We start from the raw sequence: 26,553 nt of genomic DNA, 5'->3' as shown, positions 1-26,553 counted from the left end.
TAAAATCACAAAGACTGAGAAGGGGAGATGGGCTTCAAACCACATGCTATTATACTGTTTCCTGTTTGTGAACTGAGCCAAATAGGGTTATGGTGCACCAAAATATATATTTAAATATAGGCCTACACCCTCAGACAGTTGAAAAGGAAAGTCATCTGTTAGACTTAATAAAAGAGAAAGTAAAACAGAAAAGATACAAAGAAAGTCATTATATAAAATCATTATATATATATATATATATATATATATATATATATATATATATATATATATATATATATATATCAACTGTCTGAGGGTGTAGGCCTACATTTAAATATATATTTTGGTGCACCATAACCCTATTTGGCTCAGTTCACAAACAGGAAACAGTATAATAGCATGTGGTTTGAAGCCCATCTCCCCTTCTCAGTCTTTGTGATTTTACAGTAAAATAAAATAATAATAATAATAATAAAATAAAATAATATAAAAAATAATAAAAGGGGGACCCACATCAGACAAGAATATCTTGGAGATTTGGGTATCCTAATAATAATAATAATAATAATAATAATAAATGTTATTAGAAGAAGAATTCTAGATATTTCCAGAAATGTTGCATTAATGTCAAATGGTCAGCAATGGTCAGCAATGGTCTTCTCTTTTTCTCTAGAGAAATATTATGTAAATTACATAGAAAATCACTACCTTCAACATTAAGACCAGAAAATCTAAGTGATTTGACCCCAAAAAACCAGGCCTAATTTCTCCAATCTTCTCCAAAATAAGAGCCAGTCTGATCATCATATCTATCTCTATGGAGACTTTTCAGGCTGAAATGGTGCTGATCTGCGTTCATCTGTCCTTGTGAGCTCTAACAGCGGCCATCTTGTCTGAAACTGTTGTCACAGGCCTCAGGAAGTGAAGAGTGTGTGATTGCAGAAGCCCCATGTATGCACTAATGCTTGCAAATCTTGAGATACGTAGAGTTTGACTGTCCCATGTGACTTGTACACTTCCTCCAAACGACACTTTCTCTCTGTCTCTGCTGAAACAGGTTTTGAGCTGTATTTTTCGGAATCCGACAGAGAACCAGGTACGAGTGTCCACTTTATACATTTTTAGGACAGCAGCACTGGGGAATGACAGAATATTTAAGAAAATGAACAGAGATGATGCGACTAAAGAAATGTTTTCTGGTTGACAGCTGGTTACTGAAGATTCACTGATGGTTGCTTACATTCTAAGCTAGATGCAAACCTGTTTCTAAGTTAGATTTTGATCCTGATTTTATATCTTTATCCTGATTTTATATCTGATTTTATATCTCTATCCTGATTTTATATCTCTATCCTGCATATCAAGTAAATGATGCTTAAAGAAAAGTAGGTACGCAGAGGGACAGATATGTGTTATTTTACATGCCTATCTAGAGCTAATTATTTTGATTATAAATTTAAAAGTGGATAATATAATAGTATTATTTGCCTTAATATATGACAATTTGTCAGGTCAGAAGTTAAAGAAGTTGTGTTTTTTTAACTGAAATGTTGTGATGCCTTGATTAAATGTGAACTAAGTATTTGCATGCAAAGTTCTCAAAACTTATGCCAAAATGTCAGAACTGATAAAAAAATACTAAGATTATTTTCTTCCAGTTGTAACTTTTATTGGCAATTCAATCCCCTTAAACAGAGGATATTGCAGACTGTTGCCCACTCTTGTAAGAAAGGCAGATTGTCACGCACGACTGAAAGTGGCACTGTTTCCGCTGTGCTTTTTTTTTTTTTTTGAAGATTTATTTATTTCCTGTCATGCTACAGTGTGTTATCATAGCGGCAGCAGATTTCATGGTTTACCAGCTACAGAAACATTTTAAATAAATATACACATAGAAACAGTCTTGAAGACAAAATGGGATTTTTGCATAAATCTGCCACTGATCTTGATATCTGTACGACCATGGCTTGTTTACAAATTATAGTCCAAGTGATTTCACAAAAATTTTAATGGTGGCTTACAGAATTATCGCCTGTCTAAAAACTGTTAAGAATTGACAGAAATGGCTGTTAGTGTGAAGTGCACTATAGAATTTTGCAAGAGCTGGTTGTTTATTTTTGACGTTAACCATTCAAAGACAAATTATTCAAATATAAAAACGTTTGTATTGTTTTAGAGTCTATATAAATATATGTGCATCTACTGTAGCTTAAAATGTAGTAGTTGAGAAGCGTAGATTCTGTGGAAAAAAAGGCTTGACAGATCATTTCCTCCACTCTCTGTCCGATGGTGCAATTACTCTGTCGAAACATTCACAAGAAACATATATAAAAAGATGGTAACAGACAACAAAATAAATAATGACACAATAGTGAAATATGCAGAAGAACACATCCAAATGTAGTGTCTATATGCACTTCAACATTTTGCGTTTTATAAACATTTTATAAAAGCTCAAACTTCAGGAAGTGAATTCAGCCCATAACTTGAAAAGACCTGTAACATTTTTAAATATATTGATGCAATGGAATTCTAGTTTGATGTCTGCCATTTTCATTGTAAGCTAAATAAATTTGAAACATTATATTACTGAGGCATGTGCTACTACAAAGCCAACTAATGTAGGTAAGAAGGGAAGTTGTCACCAGGCCTACACTCTTGCAAACAAATGTTCAGTGGGGTTCTATACTGTATATAACACAATGGTTTTATGACAAAAAGTTTTATTTTTTTCTTAAATGGTTAAGATATTTACCCCTGGTTTCACAGACAAGGCTTAGTCTCAGACTAAAATGCAGGTTTGAGCTGATTTAACTAAAAGCAACTTGCATTGACATTTCTTAAAATATGTCAGTGCCATTGTTTTGTCTTGAGATGCACAACTGTAATGTTTTTTTAAGGCACGTTTATAAAAGCTACTTAAATATCCTAATTTGAACAAAGGCCTAATCCTGGCTTAATCTAAGCCCTGTATGTGAAACCGGGTCTTACATTTTTTATTTATTTACATTTTTCTACTTTAAGTGTGTTTACGAGCTGTTTAACTTATAAAACTTAATTAAAATTCAAAATGAATTCAAACCAAATGAAATCATTAAAACTAAATCTATAAAATGATCCCATGATTGGAACCGCCGTATGAAGCGCCTGACAGAACCTTTAAGGTTCTATATAGAACCTTTTCTTCTAAAGGCCCGCTCACACCAAGAACGATAACAACAAAGATAACTATAACAATAAATGTCCACAGCAGTGGATGATATTGTTTGGTTTATTCTAAGGCTACGTCCACATTAATCCGGATACATTTGAAAACAGCATTTTCGTTTCAAAACATTCCCTGTCCACTAAATAGCAGGCTCAACAATCCCGGTACAACCCATAGATATTGTTGGTACAATATGCATCACACAACAAAAATGCAAACTTTATTATTGTCTCCATGTAAACTACAAAAACGCTTTGTAATTTTGAAAATTTGTGAAAACGGTGACGTCATGCTCATACATATTACGTGCTCAGTCTATAGGTGCATACTTTTTCTTTACAATGTGGCATTGCCAACTATTTTTCTTGCATGCATGATGCAGCATCTTAATCGTTTTCGCATATCAACGTTGTTGTCTGTACGCGAAAAACTCAAAGGAAAAAAAGTACCATTAAACGCTTAAGCTCTTTCAAATTCTGATTGGCTGTCGATGTTTTTATTGTTCATCAGCTGGAAAATTCATTCTGAAAGGGATTCTAACTATATTGTTCACTCTGCCATTATTGTTATACCATGGTATTTGATTCTGCTGAAGCCATCAGCCCGCATTATTTCATCTTATTTTTTTAAATAATCATGTTTAATAGTGGAATTCCTGGTGAAAAACTACATTATGCATGATGCTGTATAGAAAATTACACCAATCAGAGAGTCAAAAAAAGCAACACGATCCAAAATAGCTCTTTAGCTCCATTCACTGTAATCGAATTATGTAATCGAGTCGATTTTCTTTCAAAATAATGTTATTTATATATATATATATATATATATATATATATATATATATATATATATATATATATATATATATATATATATATATATATATATATTGCAATAAACTTAAAATACATTGTTTTTATAATCAACATTTGTAAATGAGTAGTTTTATATTTCTCCATCCTTTTTAATTTGATGTTGTTCGCAATGCTTTCTCTCCCTCACTAAAACCATTAAGTACACAATCTTCTACCTTTTGTCTTTTTGTCCGATTTTCAAAAATGGCTTGGTTCATATAACCCTTTAATGAAGACTATTTTAAAATCCCTATGGGAAAATGAATGAAAAATTCTTCTGAAACCAGTGCCGCTGAAAAAAGCCGCTCTCTACTGTTATACCATGGTCTGTCTGAATACTCAATTCTGATTGGCTGGAAGGTGTGCAATAAAACTGTTTAATTCACAGGTAGTTCCAAGTCAATTTAAACTCCATTCTAACAAGCCTTTAATGGACTGCTTTCATTATCCGTGTTTCCACTGTCGGACCAGTGCGAGCCAGGGCTTTAAACGGACCGTGCTGGGCTAATAGCCTCGGACCTGTTTTTTTAACAGAATGGTTTTTTAAATTGTTAACAGAAAGGTTGAACTGTGTTGTCAGAGCAAGGATATTTTTCATAAAATTGCACTTTTTTTTAAGTGCATTTTCATGCAATTTATAATTTGAAGTTTCTGTTGGCCAAAACTATCCTTTGATTATTTTTGTGTCTGACTGATTGATGTATTGTTCATATTTTCAGCCAATCAAAAATGATAAATGACAGATTTTGTGTTATTGCTATTTTTTCTTCAGTGTCAGCGATGCAAAAGCAGCCAGCACTGGTGCTTCCTGGAGCTGTTCAGATGAGGATAAAGAGCTCTCAGAACAGTTCTGGAGAGAGACTCAGCCAGACAAAGTCTATGGTCTTACCAGAGCCTGACACACTACAGAAACCTGTGAGCATGAGCGCAATCACACATTAACTGTCTATCTACAGTATGTTGCATGAGTGTGTGAAACTACATGCACCATGTTATTTGCAGCTTCCTGTTGCGTTGGCTGTTTTTAGAAACACAGACACAGAACAGCAGAGGGCAGGCCAGCACTGCTGCACAGGGCCGGCTGCTAGTACTGCTGGGAAAATTGTGCCATTTTCATCAAACTAAAGCTGACACAAAACTTAAAAACAGCAGCTTAATAATCTGCTTTCTTGTTACTATAATAATAATTTTGTGTGGTAGTATGTACATTTTTATGAGAAAAATAAAAAACTTTCACTAAATTGTCATTTTAATCAGAATTATGATGGAAAATTAAATATCGATGGAATTAAATTCAATATTAGATGTTACGTAGAAATATGTAACATGCATGTAAAATAACATTTAGTGCAGTGACTGTAAAAGCCAAACCTTTTGCTGTAGGAGAAATCAAATGACCTGGTAGGAAATAATCTGTAGTTTTATAGAACATTTAAGAAAGACCCATGTGTATTACTCAAAAAAAATATAATAATAATAATAAAGAAAAATAAGTAAATTATTATAAATTTTAAAGTAAATTACAAAACATTTCTGGTCATATCATGGTCCATAATTTCATTCAGGCAACACATGCTCTTTGTTTAGATCAACCGTCACCGGAGGAACCAGTCTCAGCATAACATTGATGGTTCTGTTGGGCCGCAGGTATGATCAATCGTACCTCCTCCACTATCACCATCGTATAATTTTTATATGGGAGCCAGAAGAGCCTGCAGTAAATGATTTACGCTCACAAAAGTTAATAATATAATGATTATTTTGAAGAATGGAAATCTGAGCTTTATAAACAGAGTTTAGTGAGAGTTTCATTACACAAGAAATGGGAAGCATGGTTCCAAAACCTTTTTTTTTTTTCTTTTTTTTTTTTAGCAAATTAACCAATAAAATAAATTAAAATGCAGCAGCCAACCAGAGTGTTTTTAAGCTACTGTGGGGTTTTTTTAGTCTGGAAGACTAAATATTTTTTTGTGTTTCTGTTCTGTTACAGACTGTTTTAAAAGGAGAATATTTGAACAAAGCCAAAATCGCAGAAGGAGGAAAGAAATTACGGTCTGTATGTCTCTATCTATCTATCTATCTATCTATCTATCTATCTATCTATCTATCTATCTATCTATCTATCTATCTATCTATCTATCTATCTATCTATCTATCTATCTATCTATCTATCTATCTATCTATCTATCTATCTATCTATCTATCTATCGTATCTAGTTTGGTCACACTTTATTTTGGGGAACACATATTCACTCTTAACTACGAGTTTTACCTCAATAAACTCCTATTTTACTGCTCATTACTAGCTAGTAAGGTAGTTTCTGTAGTGGTTAAGTTTAGGAATTGGGTACGATTAAGGGATGTAGAATATGGTCATGCAGAATAAGGCATTAATATGTGCTTTATAAATAATAAAAACAGCCAATATGCTAGTAATATGCAAGCTAATAAACAACTAGTTTGGTGACACATATTCACTATTAACTAAAGTTTTACCGTGGGTAATAACCTCAATTATTTTCACAGAAAAAACTGGACTTCAACCTGGGTTGTTCTTTGCTCCAATCAACTATTATTCTATAAAGAGAGCAAACAAGAAGCTGTTGCAAATTTGGTAAGACCACGGCACATATTTGCATACACCCACTGCACCTGTATTTAGGGGGAAAATCAATGAGCAAATGTTTGTCAACTGATAAACGTTACCTTTATAATAAAATAAATACTTGAATAATATGTCAAATCAGAAAAATAAAACAAAAGGATGTAATGAGTAGCTACAGTTGGGAGTTAAGCAGCATAACTGTTAGCAACTGGGTGGGGAAACATAATGATTTCCATATTTGTCTCAATTCTTAACTTTGCTTTGATGCCGACTATTTAAAACACTGCTGAAAAAAGAAATACTTATCATGCACGGGACATCATGCACAGGACTTTACAGCCATATTATTATTCTGCTGATTTGAGCCGCATGTTGCAGTGATAGAGAAAATGAGGTAGAGAAGAATAGAGGTTTACTACCTTCACATGCTTGTAAATGGTATGTCCAGGCCATCGATGGGGTCAACTCATATTAGTTTCAACATCACTCATGGTCAAGTGGCCATAAAGCCCCCGAGCTCTCTGCCATTTCTTAGGGCGATACACAGGATGAAGTTAAGTATTTTTGCCACCTCATTAAAACCGTAGGACTGTATGAAATGCCTCTTTACATAGCTTAAAAGCCTGACATGGAGCTTTTTTTTTATTATTTTTTATTTTTTTTATACAAAGCAATTGAATATAAATGTGAAAATCTCCTGACAAATGTCATTTATTATTATAAAATGTTTGATTTAATAGGCGATCTGTCCTGTATCAAAACATTGTGTTTTTAAATTGTTTATTATTTCACAAAGTCACGTAAGACATGAGAAACGTGGTGTTTCTATTAGTATCTTGGCAAAGATGTTAATGTAATTGTACTTTCTCCACAGAAACCAGGTGGTAAAGCAGATGGTGTGGATCTGTGTGGGGCTATTATTGAGTGGACAACAGAGAAATCCAGTCGAAAGAACGTGGTTCAGGTAGGACAGTCGAACACATTCAGCCAAAGTTCATTCTTTTATCCATTTTATCATCTTTTAGAACAGGAAAAACGGTAACACTTTACAATAAGGTTTCATTAGTTAACATTAGTTAACTTATTAGTTAACATGAACTGATAATGCACTTGTTAATTTCAACATTTACTAATACATTATTAATAACAAAAATATTGTGTTTGTTAACATTAGTTAATGCACTGTGAAGTAACACGAACAAACAATGTTTTTTTTATAGTAATATTTTTTATTAACTAACGTTTACAAAATGAACAAATACAGTAACAAATGTATTGCTCAAGGTTATCTTACATACATTAACTAATGTTAACATATGAGACCTTATTGTAAAGTGTTACTGGCAAAACTATTCAAAAACTAATAAATGCACTGTAATCTCAATAGCTATATAATACAGATGCATATTATCTAGTAAATCTTAATAGTGAAGATTTGTCAGAAGTGTCATCGGTCTTGATCTTGTGTCACAAGGTCTCACTTCTAATAACATCTTGGGCTTCCTGCTTCCTGCTTCATCTTTAATAATCTATCCTTCCTTTTTCAGCTCAAACTTTGTAAGATCACAGCTTAACCAAACTGCTCAATACATTTATGAAGTCTCAAAGGATTGAAACATCTACAGTACAAAGAAACCTAATTGCTCAGTGAGCTTAGCGTCCACTTTCACCAGGCTTGATATTGTCTGTCGAAGCTGGTGTCATACCTCTTAAAACCCCTCAAGAAAAAATATACAGTCTTTTATCTGCATACCAGTGATTGGATGGATCTTTCAGGATGCAAAGTTCTTTAACATCCAAAAGCATTTCCTGACATTTCTGTCCAGTCATTGTTGTCACGAAGACTTTTTATTAGGACTTATCAAAAGCGAGATAATCTTTCGGCTGGTGTTTTAGGGTGCGCCAAATGCTTATCAATAGATTGATAGCAGAGTTAGCTCTCATAATGAGGCAAAACGAGGATAAAAAGCCGATTTCTGATCTCATTGCGCACTTATAATATCTTATCACCGCCACTGTACTTGCTGTCCAGTATTTTGCCCAGAAATCTTTTTTTTATTTTCTGCAGGAGAGATTAAAAAGGCATTAAGCAGTAATCTTAAATAATCCCAAACTCTCACACAGAAAAAAGTGCTTGTAATGATGGTACAAGCCATTTCGTAGTCTGCCACCGCTGTCAATCAACCTCAACCGGGATTAGAAATTAGTGTGCAGTCTCGTTAATTCAGAAGCGTGGAGAGTTAGATTTGCAATCTGTGAGGCATTCAGCCGAGGTCTCGAAGATCTGTGAGGCTTAGGACAAGACAAAACACTTGTGTCAGATTGAGGGATAGTTGTGATTAAGGAAGTTCACGTTCTTTCATTGGAGGTTTTGATCAGTGTCTTAAGCATCTGGAGTTGACTTTCATTCCTTTTTGTGCTTCTGTCACTGCTGATATTAACCTTAAACACTGGTGCAGATCCTTATATCTCTACTAATACCAGGATTACAGCATTTATCAGTTGAAACTTAGCAGCCTTGAACCTCAATCACAGCGCTGGAGGTGCTTTATTTAGCATGTTTGCAAATTAACATATTTCAAATGGCCATACATTTGGAAATTGTGCACCAAGGGATTGTGCAAAAGTTTGGAGTCGGTAAGATGTTTTTTTTTAAAAGAAAGATCTTACGTTCACCAAGGCTTTATTTATTTGATCAAACATACATATAAAAACAGTAATATTGTCAAATATGATTACAATTCAAAATAGCTGTTTTCTATGTTAATATATTTTAAAATGTAATTTATTCCTGTGATGGCAAAGCTGAATTTTCAGCATCATTACTCCAGTCTTCAGTGTCACATGATCCTTCAGAAATCATTCTAATGTGCTGTTTTGGTGCACCAGAAACATTTCTTGTTATTATTATTAATGTTGAGAACAGTTGTGCTGTTTAATATTTTTGTGGGAATTGTGATACTTTTTTTTAAGGATTCTCTGATGATTAGAAAGTTCAGCATCTGTTTGAAGCAAAAAAAAATTGTTTGTAGCATTACAGATATCTTTACTTCCACTCCATGCTGAATAAAATTTATTTATATATATAAAAAAATATTAAAAAATCACCAAACTTTTGACTGGTAGTGTCAAGAAATCTTTCATATTACTGTGATTTATGTCAACAAGTGAGTAAAATAAACTAAGAATCTACTTCACTAGAAATTCTCATCACGGTGTTGTTCAGCAGTTTGACACACACAGCCTTTCTGGTTCATTTAAAAGGGTTATGAACCAAGGGAGACATATGCATTTATCACTTTCAAAGCTCCCACAAAACTCATACGCACAGATGAAACTCTAGTGCTTCTGAGAACACCACATTTCTTTTAGAGAAAACAACTGATTTTAGCCTGTGTGGATTTATACACATTTATGCAAATCACATCAAATTCAATACAGAATTAAAAGTTTCTAATTTGACCATTTGTATAGTCAGATTAACAGATTTCAAACCAAACCCCAAACTTTACTGAATGGACATTTAAAACATTGTTCAAAATATCTTCTTTTGTTTTACGCAGCAGAAAGAAAGTCATACAGGTTTGGAACCAGCATTATTATTGTTAAAAAAAAGAAAGAAAAAAAAGAAGAATTATATGACGACAGAATAAAAAAATGTTTGGTAAATTAACCCTTTACGTCTTACCTGTGAGAAAAAAAGACAAGTTCAAAATATTTTCATTGTACTAAACAACCCACGGAAAAGTATTATCTTCCAAAACATTCATCCTGAACACCAAAGTCCTTTCTCGCACAGCCTATCAGTTTTCAGTGCAGCAGGAAACAAAAAAACGTCAGACAATGGAAATCCAATTCTCATCGCATCCGTGTTTGCGTCACCTGCGTGAAAAAGACTATCAAATCCAGCAATCCTGTTACACAAAAGCGACTGCACTAAGACCTTACAACTGCCTCATATTATTGACAATAGTTGCCTGACATGAGTGTTTGAGAATCAAGAGGAAACATCTGAGGCTGATTGAAATATCATATGCTGGCATGTGGCGTCAAGCTGGAGAGACAGCAGAGCTAAATCTCAAACATTGCACTCTCCTTTCACCTGACACACACACTTTGAACATGAATAAAGGGGGAATCCTTTGCTGAGGTCAGTCAGACAGGGCGAACATAAATGAATAAATAAATAAATCCTCAAAAAGTGGGCAGAGAATAAGCAGCAATTATGAACCAATTTGTACTGTTTGGAACAAGGCCAGTGGAGGTTACTGCAATGTTTATAGGCACTGTGATAAATAGCATGTGGTTGATGTCCATACACCATCTCCTCAACTGTCCGTGGAAGTGAAGATCTTTGGCCAGGCAGGCACTGTCAGATCTCGTGTCTCATGCACTCGGCACCTTTCGGGCATGTTTACTGCAGATTTTGACAGACTGACAGGCTTACAGTGAGTAGGAGAGATCTGACTCTTCAAATGGCTTGACTAGAAGGACCGCTAAGTATCGTGCTTTTGAAAGGACACTTTACAGAATTGAGCTAATGAAGTGATGGTTTGTGTAGTTACAGAATGTTGTTTAGATTGTCACTCACTGCGGTACATGTAAACAGGCTTAACCTGACTGTCACGGCAGTGCCGGACTTACTATCAAAATACATTTGATCCAAATGACATCAAATTGCAGGCTAAAGGCGTAGCGTATTTAGCCATTTGTGAGCAATGTTAGGAGAATGCAAGGTCTGTTTTTAAAAAGTACTTTAAATGTTGACATTTCACTTTCAAAAATTTTTTTTATGTCTTAATTTAAAACACTTTTCACTCTCCTACTAGTTTTTCTTATTATTATTATTATTATTTATTCCATGACAGTGTCATTTCCACCATATCTCAAATGATGTTTAGTGTATTAGACTTCCAAAGACATTTTAAACTAAAAAAAAAAAATGGCTGACTCTTTACTAAGGGTAATTTCATTACTAGGATTTTATATATCCCAAATACATATAATTTAATAATATTGTCACCCTTTTTGCACAAAATTACAGTTAAATCGGAAATGACACAAAACATTTTGTGGTAATTTCAGTACAGAAAGTTTAATTGAAGCTATTAGAAATAGTTTAGATTATCTTGGATTTTAAAATGTAATAAATGTATAATATTCTATGAGACAATGGTAAAAGGGTAAAAAGACATTTGAAAAGTAGTAAAAATTATTTATGCTAAAAAGTTGCCAATACACACTTATTGTCACCTTTAAGTTGAAATCCGTTTGAATAAAAATCCACTCTTGTGATATACAGTAGAAGAGTCTATTAGAAAATAGACATTGTGTAGATTCAAGCACGTAGATATGAAATATATTACTGCACCTCTAAGCTTGCGACCACGCAATCTTTTTCTTAAGACCACTTTGCAAGAGAGTTGAAGTAAAGGTTCTTGCTTGCCCTCAAAGCTGCTTACGTTGTATTGAGCGTTAATTTCAGTGTTCAAACAATATACTTTATATTCTGTAATAATCATGGGATGAACGGAAGGATTTGAGATTCAGACAGCAGATTACAAAGGAGATTAGAGCAGCAAAATGACTCTCTCTTAGCAAGAACATACGATTTACAACGCCTCAGTACAAATAGTTATTGTCCAGAAAAAAACAAAGAATTCACTTTTCTTTTTTCTTTTTTTTTTTTCAATTTAAGAGGGTTTTGAACCCTAATTCAAACCAACCTACAAAACCACTGCTAGAGAAAACACATTGTATAACAGTACTTTTGACACAAAAGACCTTGTGACATCTTCCTGGTCGCTTTTATGGATCATTATTATGTTATTTCTCACTTTGAATTTCAATTCAGCTGTTCAGTTGTGGAAGCTTTTGTATTAGCAAATTACAACTCACAATTTTAATCAAATCGACTGATGGTTCAATCCTTTACGAGAATAGCTCGCTCATTTAAAACTGCAATCTGGTGAATGTCGGTTACAGAAACAGTATTGCCACACTTTACGAAGATTTTGTTTCTGTCGTTGTTATTAATATTTTTAATGCGGCCTAAACCATTGAATTAAACATTGTGCGTGAGAAAGCATCAGGGGAATGCAGTGCATCTTCCTCCATTCCCTCTGATTTTGCTTTTGTTTTCTCTGGGAAGCCAGTAGCTCTCTAAGCCAGACCCATCTCAGGAGTTGTGGAAAATTGGAGATAATTAACCCTACTATCTAATGCGCTTCAAAGTTGAGTTGTGTCTTTATGTAGCTTTCAAATTAATGTTTAATTTAACAGCAAAACACAAATGTTAAGTCACAAATGGCATTCTGGTCTTTGTACTGCTCTGCATAATTAAACATTAATGAAGAGTCAAAGTGAGAGCCCAGATATTCAAATTCCTCCTCATTAAACAGTGTGATTAAAAGCATAGGGCTTTTATATGTTGTACTCTTTCTTATTTCCACTCACACAACACAAAACTTTCCACTAGTCCCAGTTTTCCAATCAGCTACTCTACCACTTTTCCTGACCAATAATATTCTTTCACAACATTTTAAAAGATATACATTGTTATTATTTTTTGTGGTTGTTGTTATTTTTAACAACACTAACAACATTGATAAGAAATTGTCTAACAAGCTATCCAGGGCTATTTTCACTGGCAGTAACAAAACACTGAGGATTTCAAATGAATTCGCCAATGTTAAATACAGAATTGTAATGCCACTTTCACTTATATTTAATGCACACAATAACAAGTTTAAGTTGAAAGTTTAATGTCACATACACAGTGATGCAAAGACAGTGAAATGTCTGTGCATTTTTTGTAAAAAGTAAGAGGAAAATATATGTAGCTACAGTATTTAAATACAAAATAAATGAGAGTTAACGGTGAGGAGAAGAAAGAGTATGATTTTAGAAAAATATATACAGCGTTAAGCCCAGTGCAGCAATAAAATCATAAATATTGCAGTATGAATTGTACAAGATTTGTTGTGTAAGCTGCCCATAACAGCATTAAATGTCCATAGAAATATGTGCGCATACTAAAAATATTGGCATTATATCTATGGGCCCTTCTTTTCCATGGGCAGCACCACATGCAGAGATGAAACATGGCATAAATTATGAGAGCTTGATTCCAGGGAGGTATTGGTGAATATAGCAATGGATAGTTGGAAAGATGATTATCGTTTTTTAGAAACGGGACAGAACTCATGACTCATCAGCTAACCCTCTCAGATAATCTTCATGAAATCAAAGACCAATGTGACGTTTGGTTTTGAAACAGCTTGATTTACAGGATGAGCTATTTTGAAAGACGTAAAAAATGTGTTTCAGTTTAACTTAATCGAGCTTTGGTGTTGAATTTATTAAAGCTGGTTTGGCTTTGAAATACTATTTGAATTATTTGATACATTGCGTGCTGGGTTGTGAAACATTATCTCTGTGCTGTCTTCTGAATCAAAGTGGAACGGCAATACGTCAACGGCTCATTTAATTTTGAATGTCCGAAAAGAATGTTGTGTCACATGTATAAAATATCTGTCGAATCTGCATAAAAGGGGATCACTGATACTGCACGAGCTTCATGCGTTGTATTAGCAAAACCAGAAAGAGATGTGAAACTCCCATCTGAAAGTTTCTTATGACCTGCAGCACAAATATCCTTCATTAAAGTGGGTCTGTTTCACCCGTTCAAACCGCCAATGAGGATTCCAACAAGTCCACCCCACTCCAAACTATTACTGTCATGTCCGCAGGCACCCTGCGAAGGAAAGAAGGGGCTTCAGAACAAACATGCTCTCTCGGATGTTCCACTCTGAAGAATAGAGGGATCGCAAACACACTCTGACAAGAATTGTGCCCCTAACCATTCCCTCTGTATTCACTCCATCCCCAAAGAGACTGCGTGATTCCCCCTGCCACCCTCTCTCAAAGTCAGAAAAGTCTGTTTTAAACAGGGAAAACTTTGGACGTCTATGTGTAGTGACTGTATAGGGGGGGACGGGGGTTGTGGTGTGTTCTGTGATCCGGCCTGGTATTTTTAGAGACTGACCACTCTAAAATGATTTTGGGTTTTTAGAAATATGCAGTGTCAGCTCTCTTTAAAATAACAAGTATCTCTTCTGTTCAACGGTATTTGACAATTCTGACCTTAGCGTTGGTGTTTGCTTGCATTCTTCTGGGAATGCCACTTATTCTATGCGACTGTGCCATGTGACGTTACGCCAGTCTCGAGAAATACGTCTAATGTTTAGTCAGGTATCACACTAATAATTTGTCATCTGAAATTTTTCATTTCTCATCTAACTTCTTCCCATAGTGTTTATTATTGATTTGCAACGGTATTTAAATAAATAAATAAAATATGTATGAATATAACGGTAACATTACAGTTCAAAAGATTGGTAAGTGTCTTGTGCTCACCAAATCCGCATTTCTCTCATAAGTCTCTTATGCTCACCAAGGTTAAAACTCTTTAAAACAGTAATATTCTGAAATATTATTACTATGTAAAATAACTGTTTTCTATGTTAATATATTTTAAAATGTAATTTATTCCTGTGATGGCAAAGCTGATTTTTCAGCATCATTACTGCAGTCTTCAGTGTCACATGATCCTTCAGAAATCAGTCAAATATGCAAATTTGTTGCTCAAGAAACATTTCTTATTATTTAAACGTTTTGTTTTGTTTTAGAATAGAAAGTTCAAAAGAACAGCATTTATTTGAAATACAAATCTTTTGTATCATTATAAATGTCTTTACTGTCATGTCTGTGCAATTTAATGTGTCCTTTCTGAATAAAAGTATTAATTTGTTTATTTTTTAAATACTTTTTTTCTTCTGATGTAAAACCAATATTTCAGAAGAATATTACAGAAGAAAGATAAGAAAATGCAAGCAATAAAATATCATACTATTTTAGATTTTAGCTTAAAACCAAATATGCAAAATCGGCAATATTGTGGAGAAGGTAGACACAATTACAAAAATAATTGTTCTGTTCAATTTTAGGATTGTGATGTGTTTGATTGATCCATTTATACACAGGTCTGTTATGGCAGGGAGCGTTCACACAAAGTTTGCCAGCTGTATTTGTTTGAATGCCACTCTTTTAACTTTAATTTCAACCCTCTTTTACCAACAGATAACCACCCTAAATGGTCAGGAGTTTTTGCTGCAGGCAGATCACTTTCCAACCATCTGTAAATGGCATGATGCCCTCAAGAAAGCAGTGGACAGTCTGGTATGTCATTTCTTAAAAGACAAAATAGCTTTTTGCACATTTGTACTTTAACATGGACTGATCTGGGAAGTGGATCTTTACCTATACTTTATATGAAGGACTATATTTAAAAAAAAAAAAAAAAAGGTTAAATACACTAAGGCAGATCACTTTCCAACCATCTGTAAATGGCATGATGCCCTCAAGAAAGCAGTGGACAGTCTGCTCATTTATCCTAACATTAGGATAAATGAGCAATATTTTGTTGATATTATTTCTGCATGAATCTTTTATATGATGTTGTGGTTTAGTCGAGTGGACCTGGAGGCAAGAGCTGTGGTAGAATGGCCCTAAACAGATCCAACAGTACAGAATGCTTGCCCAGACCAACCTGTGAAGCCACCAAACCTAAACCAAAAGAGACCAAGTCTGAACACAGACGCTCCATCAGTGAGTAACACGTGTGTGTGTGAGTGTGTGAGAGAGTGAGAGAGGTGATAACTGGCAATCAGCACATAGAGTTCAGAACCAGTGAGTGTGTCGAGGTTGCAGCCTTGCTTCACCACTGTTTAATATCCACTTTAATGAGTTAGCAGTACAGATGACAGTCTGTTCACAGACTTTATTTCTCCAAAAGAAATTTAGGTCATATTTCACCCCAAAATCCAAAGAAATTTTATTTTTTTGTATAAAAAAATAAAACGGACCCGATTTTAGGATCAGGATTTTTTTGCATTGTAACATTATTTTTTAACATTTATTTCCATGACAATTAAGCAGTTCTCAATACTGTAATATATATATATATATATATATATATATATATATATATATATATATATAAGATTATTTATGTTTTTCACTTCTGTTAATTAGTATTTAGCTACAGTTAAAAATTATATCACAAAAACAAGAATCTAATGAGAATACACATTTTCAGTAAAAACAACTCTAAAGCAAAATGAATAAAATGTGCTTAAAGTGGTCATATGATGCGATTTCTTGTTTTCCTTTTTCTTTAGTGTGTTATGTAGCTGTTAGTGCAAGTATAAGATCTGCAGAGTTACAAAGCGCAAAGTGTCAAACCTAAAAATATATTCGCTCTAAAAGTTAAGGCTCAGCCACGCCTTCCTAAAACGCTTCATCTACACTGACATCTACAAATCTACGTCAGTGTATGGGGGCAGAGTTTCATAACACCGCCCAAATGTATACGCAAAGAAAGAAGGCGTAACTTTTATTCTCGCTGTACTATTGTTGCCGCTGGCAATTTCGGCATTTTTCGGAGGATTGTATCCTGAACCTGGGAGAGTACAAGGCCGGCTGTGCACAAAGGCTGATTCTAAAAAGTGGGGCAATTCCAGCTTTGCAAGTACAGTCTGGTGCTTCTAATTTAGAGACACAACCTGTAAGTGTTTTCATATTTTAATAATTTGACTATTTAAACGCGAGTTTTGAGCAGAATAGTAGTGCTTGCTTGTCGTTTCTACGATCACAAATGCAGACATGGTTTTATGTTTACACAGTGTTTTCACCCCAGTTGCGCGGCTTGACGCGTAAAAAGACATTATAATATAAGTATAAGTCATAATAATCAGTAATTATGTCCCCAATGAAAATAAAACCTTACCAATCTGATACGACCTGGTCCAGTCGCGCTGGCAAATTTGATCGATCAGCTTAGTCATCTGCATTTTCCGGTTCAGATTCAGGCTTTAATTGATAAGGTAGTATAGACATTATCACCTGTTATTATTGCTTTGGGACCTAATGTTTCAAATATGGTAAGGGACGTGACATTTCTGTCACACGTTTAAGGTTTTTGAGCCAGTCACAATCGCACTGGATCGCTGGCCAATCAGAGCACACCGCACTTTTCGATGAGCTTTGTAAAAATCGACGCGTTTCAGAAAGGCGGGGCATAGAGGAGAAACAATAATGTACAGTATGTGTAAATGTATTACTTTTTTTAACCTAAAACCGCGGAAACACTGCATTGAACCAAATACACAAAAATAATGTTATTTTTAGAACCATCATATGACCCCTTTAATTGTCATTAATCAATTCTTTGTCATGCTACCATATAAAAATCATAATGGTACTTAATAAAAGGCTTCATTATTTTTAAGCAAAATATAATTTCCTATTTTCCTTTTGGTTTGGGGGTGAAATGTGACCTGGACATGATTTTGCACGATTCATTCTTTTGATTAATTTTTTCATCACTTCTACCTCTGTGCGACTGTGGTCACATTCTGAACAGGAAGCACAACAGCACCTTGACCACATGCAGTTAGGTTACTGTAACAAAAACATCCGCTTCTGAAGTAACATGACATCTATAATAAAATGCAGACACGTTACCACATCTCATCTCATCATTTACCATACGAGACAGAGACCAACAGAAGCTGAATTTCAGACAATATATACGACTGTTTGGAACTCCACTGGGATGTTGAGTAAGATGGATTCAGTCTGCTCTCTGTCAATCATTATTATAAATTACAAGCTATTTGACACTCCAAGTGTTTCTGTCATTGGTAATTGCAGCATTTTCTGCCCTGAATGAGTATCAAAGAGAATTCATTTACTACTGTACCGAATACTGGGCAGTAGCTCCGAACGCTCACTTGTCACATACTAATCACTGGACTTGTCAAGATGGTGTAATATTGACACTAACTTTGGCCGGAATCGATAAATAAATGCTGTGAAATGAGATATGCACGTACACTGGAGAATATTTCAACAGAAGGAGCTTTTCTGGTGTGCTTTTGAACAATGTGGAGAAAGGAGACAGTCTTATTTGCATGAGGAGGACTTGCACAAAGACAGCCTCAAAAGAATGTGGCGAGTGTTCAGTGACAGCATTGTTCCTGTGTCTCCTCTGATCCCCCGCACAGTGTTCAAGCTGAATTACAGCGCCTCAGACAGCGCAGACAAGAATGGAGTTAAGAACAGACTGAAGAAGTTCATCTCCAGACGGCCCTCCATGAAAACGCTACAGGAAAAAGGCCTTATTAAAGGTGAAAGATTTGACATGTGCACTCCTTACATTAATGTGATGCTCATTGCCAACTATCAGTTTCAAAAATCCAACATCTTTTACTTATTCACTTAACAACTCTGCCCAGTTGTAGCCCAGTTAATAGTCATAATTACATGCTACACAATTGCAGGTTACATATTACGTGATGTCATACGAATGTGCAATCTTAGGACATTCGTTTATTTTGGCTCCCATATGGTTTCCATATTAAACACAACTGTGACCCAGTTAAAAAAAAAAGGTAGCAAGACAGTCTTTTTCATTTACACATTATTCCAGTTCAACAAGCAATCCCTGATGCGAATTCTTAAAGACTGTAACTAATTTATTTTATTCATGGCATACACCAAACATAACATTAAAGGATATTTTAAGCATACTTGGAACTCTCGGATAAAGGTAATGATATCTTTAATTTCTTCTGGTGTCAAATAGACCCTTTAATGTAGTATCTGTGGGGGTAAATGGCAGATCAAAGAGGACAATATTAAGGGAATGAATAAAACTACTGTGGGATTAACAGAGTAGCGCAGGTGGCTCCTAACACAGCTATCACTGGCAGAGCTCCAAGGCGAGCTCGCCCGCTAAACAACCATCTGAAATTAGGAACGTTCCATATTGTACCGACGCTTTTTAATAGTAATTTATGTAGAAATGCCCCTCCTGCCAGATATTTCTCTAGGAAAGTTCTGAATGCGCATTTGTATGCAAAGGTGGCTTGCTTGCAGTCATTTATGCATTTAGCACATCGCCACTTCCCCCCCATTCCTCGCGGGTGCCGAAATGAGAGCAGGACATCTTTGATGTTCCAGAAGCCTCTGGGACAGCTCGCCCGGTCCTATATGAACTCAAAAAGCCAAATGATGAGGACATTTACACCTCTACGCTTACAACTGTAGTTTTGCTCATTATGGAGCGTTCTGATCTTTGAAATATGACTGCCCCAAAACATTTCACTTCGCGTTTCATCTGTGAAATTCCTGGGTCACACTTTACATTATATTTGCTCGTATATTGCACCTCGTAATCTGTAATTAGTTTCGAAGCAGCTTGTAATTACTCATTGCTATTATCTGCAGCTGTCAATAATTTATTTTTTTAAACATCTAATTAATTAAAGGATATGCTGATTAATTAAGTACAGATACTTTTTAGATATTTGTTGAAAAAGCCCCCAAATGAAGATAGTTTAAGACATTGTGGTGGCAGACGAGTAAATAATTGAAAAGACAATACAAAGAAGTCAATATATTTGACATTTGTTTTCTATATGATTAACATAAACTAAATAAAAAAAGTTTATGTCCAGCCATGTCCCCTCTTGCTTAGTTGGGGACACTCAATATTTAACAGTATTATTGATCTGCCTGCATTGACACCATTGTATGAGAACTGAACTGAGATTGACGATGACATCACTGTTTTTTCCAGAGCGGCTGTATAGATAAATTAACTACGAAATTTTAATACAACAGAAATGAACCATCACTGAACTTACTTAACCTGGACTAAAACACTGTTTTCTTCTAGATCTGCTGTACAGCCGAAACAATCTTTGTTGCATTATGTTCCCGTTATCTCTGTAAAGCTGCTTTGAAACAATCTGTATTGTAAAAATCACTATATAAATAAAGGTGACTTGACTTGACTTATTGATAACAGTAATGATAGTTTTATATTAATAAATGAACACCTGACATGGGCACTGTAATACAAAGTGTTAGCAAATCCTACTTTAGCATTATACATTTGTAAATATTCTCACTGACGCGTTTTTCCATAGACCGAGTGTTTGGATGTCACATGTTGACCCTGTGCGAGAGAGAAGGGACCACTGTGCCCAGATTTGTCAAGTTGTGTGTGGATGAAGTAGAAAAACGAGGTATGGCTCAAAAAATTATCTTTAAAAAAAAACAAATGGATGTTGTTTTTATCACATGCCTGGCTGACTAACAGACAGATGTCTTTACCCCGTCCTCACAGGCCTGGAGGCTGATGGGATATACAGGGTGAGTGGCAATTTGGCCGTTATCCAGAAACTACGCTTCCTAGTTGACCAAGGTGAGTTTAATTCTGTAATTATCTATTATCAGTGCTTGGTTTAAGGCCAACAGTTGCATCAGTGTTCATCTAAATGACATATTATTGTTTTAGTTCTAAAGGCTTAGCTGAAAGGTATGAATTAGTTAGTTTGTAATAGGCACCACAAATTGTTTGATAAGGATTTTCAGTGTGGTTTGATATGCAGTGAAATGCAGGCAGGACAATGTGGTCGACTCTCAGGGGGCGTATTAACATTGACATAATGATTAGCATTTTTTAATTTCCTCATCAAACGACTGTTGTTTTAATTCTCTCTGTTGGCTTCTCTGACTCTGTCTCTCTGTTTCCCCAGAGGAGGAGCTTGACTTGGGCGACAGCCAATGGGAGGACATCCATGTCATCACCGGAGCGCTAAAGATGTTTTTCCGTGAACTGCCAGAGCCCCTGTTTCCCTTTCGCTTTTTTGACTTGTTTGTGGAAGCCATTAGTAAGTAGTGAAATCGATACGAGCAAATCAGTGTAATTGCTAAAAATATTTTGGTATAAGAACCTTAAAATGTATTACAAGGAATGATTAATTACCTTTCCCAGAGATGTTAGACTTCAGAATACTCAAAATGTGCTCAAGTATTCTACGGTAACATCAAGTTATTTATTATTCATGGTTTACAGCTTAGGTCCTCCTAACTGTAATTTAAGCCACGGATGGATAAAGCGCTCGCCACTCTTGGGTTGAGTTGTGTTATTTGGGATTGACCCTCTTAGACGCATTCTTGCAGATCTGTCAGCCAAAAGGGGTCGCTCTTTGACAGGGAGGTGCTGAGATCATTCAAACTCCCTGTTTGGGGAATGGGGGAATTTCTCAGGCCAGAGGGCAAAGTCAGGGCCTGTGGTCCAGACAGAAACTGTCACCAGATCGGCCTTAGTGTCACGTGTAACCTCCCTCCAGCAGCACAGAGCAAACTCTGGGCCTCATCTCGAGCGTCCAGCTGACGCCAGTGTGTTTCTCTTGGGCAATCTACCTTCTGGAAGGCACGTACCTTCTGAAATATATGTATGTACCTTTGTGCTTGAAACAACATTTGTCCTGCACTTTTGTTTTACGACTTGTTCGATTTCTGACGCCCTGTTAGTTTTAAAACAAACACTTTCAGATTAGTGGCCGTGTGAACTACAGAGTGGCGATAAACTATGTACTAAGCCGTATATGGGCATGTAAATAGAGAGTAAGTATAGAGCAAATAGGGAGTGCAGAACATTGTAGGAACAATTGCAGCTTTATGGTCCTAAACACTGTGAACAGGAATGACGGAAGATCAGTTTAGAGCACACTCAACCCCCTTTCTAATATATATTTATAAAAACAGCTATATATTTTCATGTATAAAGACTTGCGCTACCATTTAAAAGTTTGGGGGCAGTATTAAAAAAATTAATACTTTTATTCAGCAAAGAGACATTAATTTGATCAAAAGTGACAGATGTTTATAAGATCTCTATTTCAAATAAATTGTTTACTTTCTATCCATCAAAGAATCCTGAGAAAAAGTATCACATATTTTCAACACTGATAATAATCAGGAATGTTTCTTGAGCAGCAAATCAGCATTTCAGAATGATTTCTGAAGGATCATGTGACTCTGAGGACTGGAGTAATTATGCTGTAAATTTAGCTTTGCCATCACTAGAATAAATTACATTAAAAAAAAAAATAAAAAAAATAATAATATTACTGCTCTTACAATTTTTTTTATTAAATAAATGCAGCCTTGGTGAGCATATGTGACTTCTTTCAAAAACAATCTATCTTCACAATATTTTTTCGGAAATCATTTTCTTAAGATTTTAGAAAATGGTTTAGTATACACAGCGACTATAAAGCATAATATTTGGAAGGTCACCCATTTAGATCTCACCTCCAAATTTAATGTAATTATTTAATTTTTTTGCATTGTCAGTGTGACCAATCAGAATCCCAGAAATCATGATTGTTTTCACACAGGTTTCCAGAATTCCCCCTCATTGTTTTGTTACTGCTACAGAGTCACTATGTCTACGCTGTTTAGAGAAATCAACCTATAAACGGCATACTTGTTTTATTTTAGCATTGTAGTTTGATTTTCACAAGTTTGTTTAAATCAATGAATATTTTATATTCTCAGAACCTGATCTAAGGACCAAAAGGCCAGTGCGCTCACTGTAATAAGCACAGGGCTATCATTATTAGCACTGCATCTTATAATATCCCCACTGGAAGGAGATATGCGTGAGACAGAATGGGAACAGGCCTGGGGTGATGTTGTAATTTGCTAATAAATATTTACTCGCGTGGCATGTAGGCCAGAGCACCGCAAACTGTTTGTATCCAATTAATCAGTAGATGAGCCTGATCACTTACAGATAGTGTTTAGACAACTAATTATTACTGTAAAAGGCCCCTAATAGCAGGAGGTATAATTAGTTCAACCTGCAACATGTCTCACCAAAACAGAGTATGCGGTAAGACCATTTACTATACTAGTCGTGCTGTATACTGTGAATAGGTTAACCTAATTTAAATAACTTTTTTGACTTGAATAGAATAAGTTAATTTATATATTACAATAACTTGACAAAACGTAACCTTCCATTCCTTATACTGTATGACAAGTGAACCAGAAGTAACATTGACATATTGTGATCTCTTTCTTGACTCATTATTTGATGAGGCTTCCAATATCTTTTTGCAGAAAATAAAAAACAAGTTACAGTTAAAAAAAAATATATATATATATATATATATAATGTTTTTGCATTTATATATATTTATATATATATATATATATATATATATATATTTATATAAATTAATAGCTGCCTTTTATGTGAGACAAGTCTACTGCTGTAGAACAGGACTGTTTACACTGTACACTTGGGAAATGTAACTTGCTGGCACAAAGTCTTGATTTCTAGTATGTAGGTTACTAAGCTCCTCCCCTGTCTGTAATATTGGAATGGTTTAATGAAGCTTGCAGCTCGTCTTACATTTCATTTACTGAAACTGTCCAACAGCCTGTTTCATTGATCTCACCAGATCACTGACAAGCAATTTCAGTGAATCCTACTGATATTTGTGTGGCTCAGGTCTTCTGCATTGGTCCATCACTGTCAGAAGAGGACAGCTTCTCTAACCATGGCTGCCCTTTATTTGGGTGGTATTAACTAAAGGTCTCTGGAATGGTACTTTGGAGAAGGATCCATTCAATTAGGACAGCTGCCCAATCACAGACTGCTTCTGGAAGTCTTTGTGGAACTCAAACTCATTTAGGCTTATTGGACGTTTGGGCAAATTATTCATATGTAATCTTCAGGCTTAACACCCAACATTTAAACGGCCCCTTCTCTCACGATTTGTGAGAAGCTCTGAGCACATTTCATCTTCTCACTTGCAATGTATGTTTATGCACAATATGTGCTCACTCCCGCAAATCAACATTTGGGCTTCCCAGGGTCCTCAGGTGAACAGTTGGCCTAATTTTCCATTCTTTCAATCAGTGCCTGTTGTGGATGTGGCAGCCACCAGCTCTTGGCTCACGATGGACTAAATCTATTATTCATATTGCCTGGTATCTTAGCGACATTGTCCTGCCACCTGTCCAATAGACAAGCTCGCCTTGTTATACAAAGTGAAGACATACTTGTTGACAAATGGTGGCTTTGTTCTCCGGGCCCACACACACAATGCAACGTTTGTGTAGTAATCTGGAAAGTTCGTTCAGAGGGACTGTATCGTTATATCACATTTGAAGATGACCAATTGCATATTTTAAGAAAACTAGATTGTAACATTTTCCAGTTTGACTTTTAACATTATTTTATATGAAACTTGTCACAATGGTAGTGTGAAATGTGCTGAAATAATACCAATCAGAGCTGCGTCAGACAGTACATCTGTCATAACATAATTGTTTGCCTATTCTGATGTTATGCTCTTTCAGCTGACAGTTCAAACTTCAGCCTGTGAATCACAAGTCTTTACATTCTATGCAGCTTTCCTCATTTGTGCAAAGTGGCCTCATTGCCATGCAAAGCTAGCATGCAGAAATATTTTCAAACGCATAAATCTCTTCCCAGTCTCTATATTTCATCAAGAAGTTTTTCATGTTTAATAAATTACAGCGCCGATCCTCTAAGACTTTGTTATTCATAAAGCAAAGTATTCAATTGGGATACATTTAAAATCTTAATCATAACCTGCAGGACTATTTGCAGTGTGCTAATATTTGCCTTGACGGGGCTTAAAGAAGCCCGCAGACAAAGCTCGCAGATGGGCTTATCCTGGGAAGCAAAGCTGTACTGCAGTAAAGATGGTCTCATTGTTTGTAATTGGATTATATTCACAGATTTTTGTAACCAAAAGTACATCTATTCTTTACTGTACATCAGCTCTTTTCACAAAACAATGATGCTCTCAGTTTGATTTATAGAGTTTACACTGCAATGACACATTTGTGCAGCCATGGGTACATACATTTTCTTTCATCTGAAGTATAATATCAAAAAGAGACATCCTGTTTTGTCATTTTTCAACAGAAAAACACATTTGCCAGCAATTACCAATGATACCTATAATTAAAAAATTTTAATTTTGAAAATAGTACACCAGATTTATCTCTAAATGGCAGTTTCATCAGCATTTTTTTTTTTTTTTTTTTTCTGTACGGCAATAATGCAAAATTGTATGCACAAAAAAATACTAAAAGTGCACTATTTTATTATATATATATATATATATATATATATATATATATATATATATATATATATATATATATATATATATATATATATATATATATTATATATATATATATATATATATATATATATATATATATATATATATATTTATATATTTATATATATATATTTATATATATAAACTATTTTTTAGTCCATGCACCTTTTGTGTTTTTTCATATAATTTTATATTATTAAAATACATACTAAATTGTAATTATATTTATTATATATGATATGATATGATATTATTATATTAGAGTTTTTAAACATACGTTTGTGTGCCTGTACTTTCACATTAGGTTTATAAAAATAAAATGAAAATGCATGCATAATGGATTTGATCTAAGAATGCCCACTGCATGCCTTCATCAAAACATTGCCTTCCTTTTAAGAGTAATCCCCTTTGATCAGAACACTGTAAGTGTAATGCTTACCATGGTGAATTCATGCTGATTTAGGGTGTAGGCATTTTGAACGTGTTTTATATTAATGACACTGTCCCACCATCTGTCCAAAATACAGGACAAGGGACCATCTCCAATATGCTAGCCACCAAAGGCAAAGTAATTAATGACAGCAATAATGCCAGCAATAATGACTAGATTAAATATTTTACAGGCCGACTGCCATGCAGTGTCAAAGCCAAAAGAAAGCTAACGGCCTCCACTGAGCTAATGCTTGAAGAGAAAGTCATAAAAAAAAGATATTGCTTAAATAAAGTAATGACTGAATGTTGATGATAAACTGTAGTGAGGATTTCTAGTTCATAACACAAATTGTTTCACTAATTATGTGGCCTTGA

General features: G+C 34.9%; 1 protein-coding gene across 2 annotated transcripts in view; it reads left to right on the top strand.

Annotated features, from left to right (window-relative positions):
• Nucleotides 1-923: 923 nt before the first annotated feature.
• arhgap15 (Rho GTPase activating protein 15) overlaps nucleotides 924-26,553 on the top strand; it is a 35,287-nt gene continuing 9,657 nt past the window's right edge. The window contains exons 1-12 of one of the 2 annotated variants that reach the window (XM_082176402.1): nucleotides 924-1,078; nucleotides 4,820-4,962; nucleotides 5,635-5,694; nucleotides 6,038-6,099; nucleotides 6,574-6,661; nucleotides 7,527-7,616; nucleotides 15,794-15,892; nucleotides 16,183-16,321; nucleotides 18,781-18,903; nucleotides 20,710-20,808; nucleotides 20,910-20,987; nucleotides 21,322-21,456. In XM_082176402.1, the coding sequence (XP_082032528.1) occupies nucleotides 4,828-4,962; nucleotides 5,635-5,694; nucleotides 6,038-6,099; nucleotides 6,574-6,661; nucleotides 7,527-7,616; nucleotides 15,794-15,892; nucleotides 16,183-16,321; nucleotides 18,781-18,903; nucleotides 20,710-20,808; nucleotides 20,910-20,987; nucleotides 21,322-21,456 (1,108 nt within the window). In that variant the 5' untranslated portion in view covers nucleotides 924-1,078; nucleotides 4,820-4,827. The remainder of the gene's footprint in view (nucleotides 1,079-4,819; nucleotides 4,963-5,634; nucleotides 5,695-6,037; nucleotides 6,100-6,573; nucleotides 6,662-7,526; nucleotides 7,617-15,793; nucleotides 15,893-16,182; nucleotides 16,322-18,780; nucleotides 18,904-20,709; nucleotides 20,809-20,909; nucleotides 20,988-21,321; nucleotides 21,457-26,553) is intronic. The other variant, XM_082176403.1, reaches the window with a different exon arrangement.

This window comes from Leuciscus leuciscus (assembly GCF_965113295.1).
Source record: "Leuciscus leuciscus genome assembly, chromosome: 7".
Lineage (NCBI taxonomy): Eukaryota > Metazoa > Chordata > Actinopteri > Cypriniformes > Leuciscidae > Leuciscus > Leuciscus leuciscus.
The sequence above is the reverse complement of the archived record's forward strand: the minus strand, read 5'-3'. Positions and strand labels throughout refer to the sequence as shown.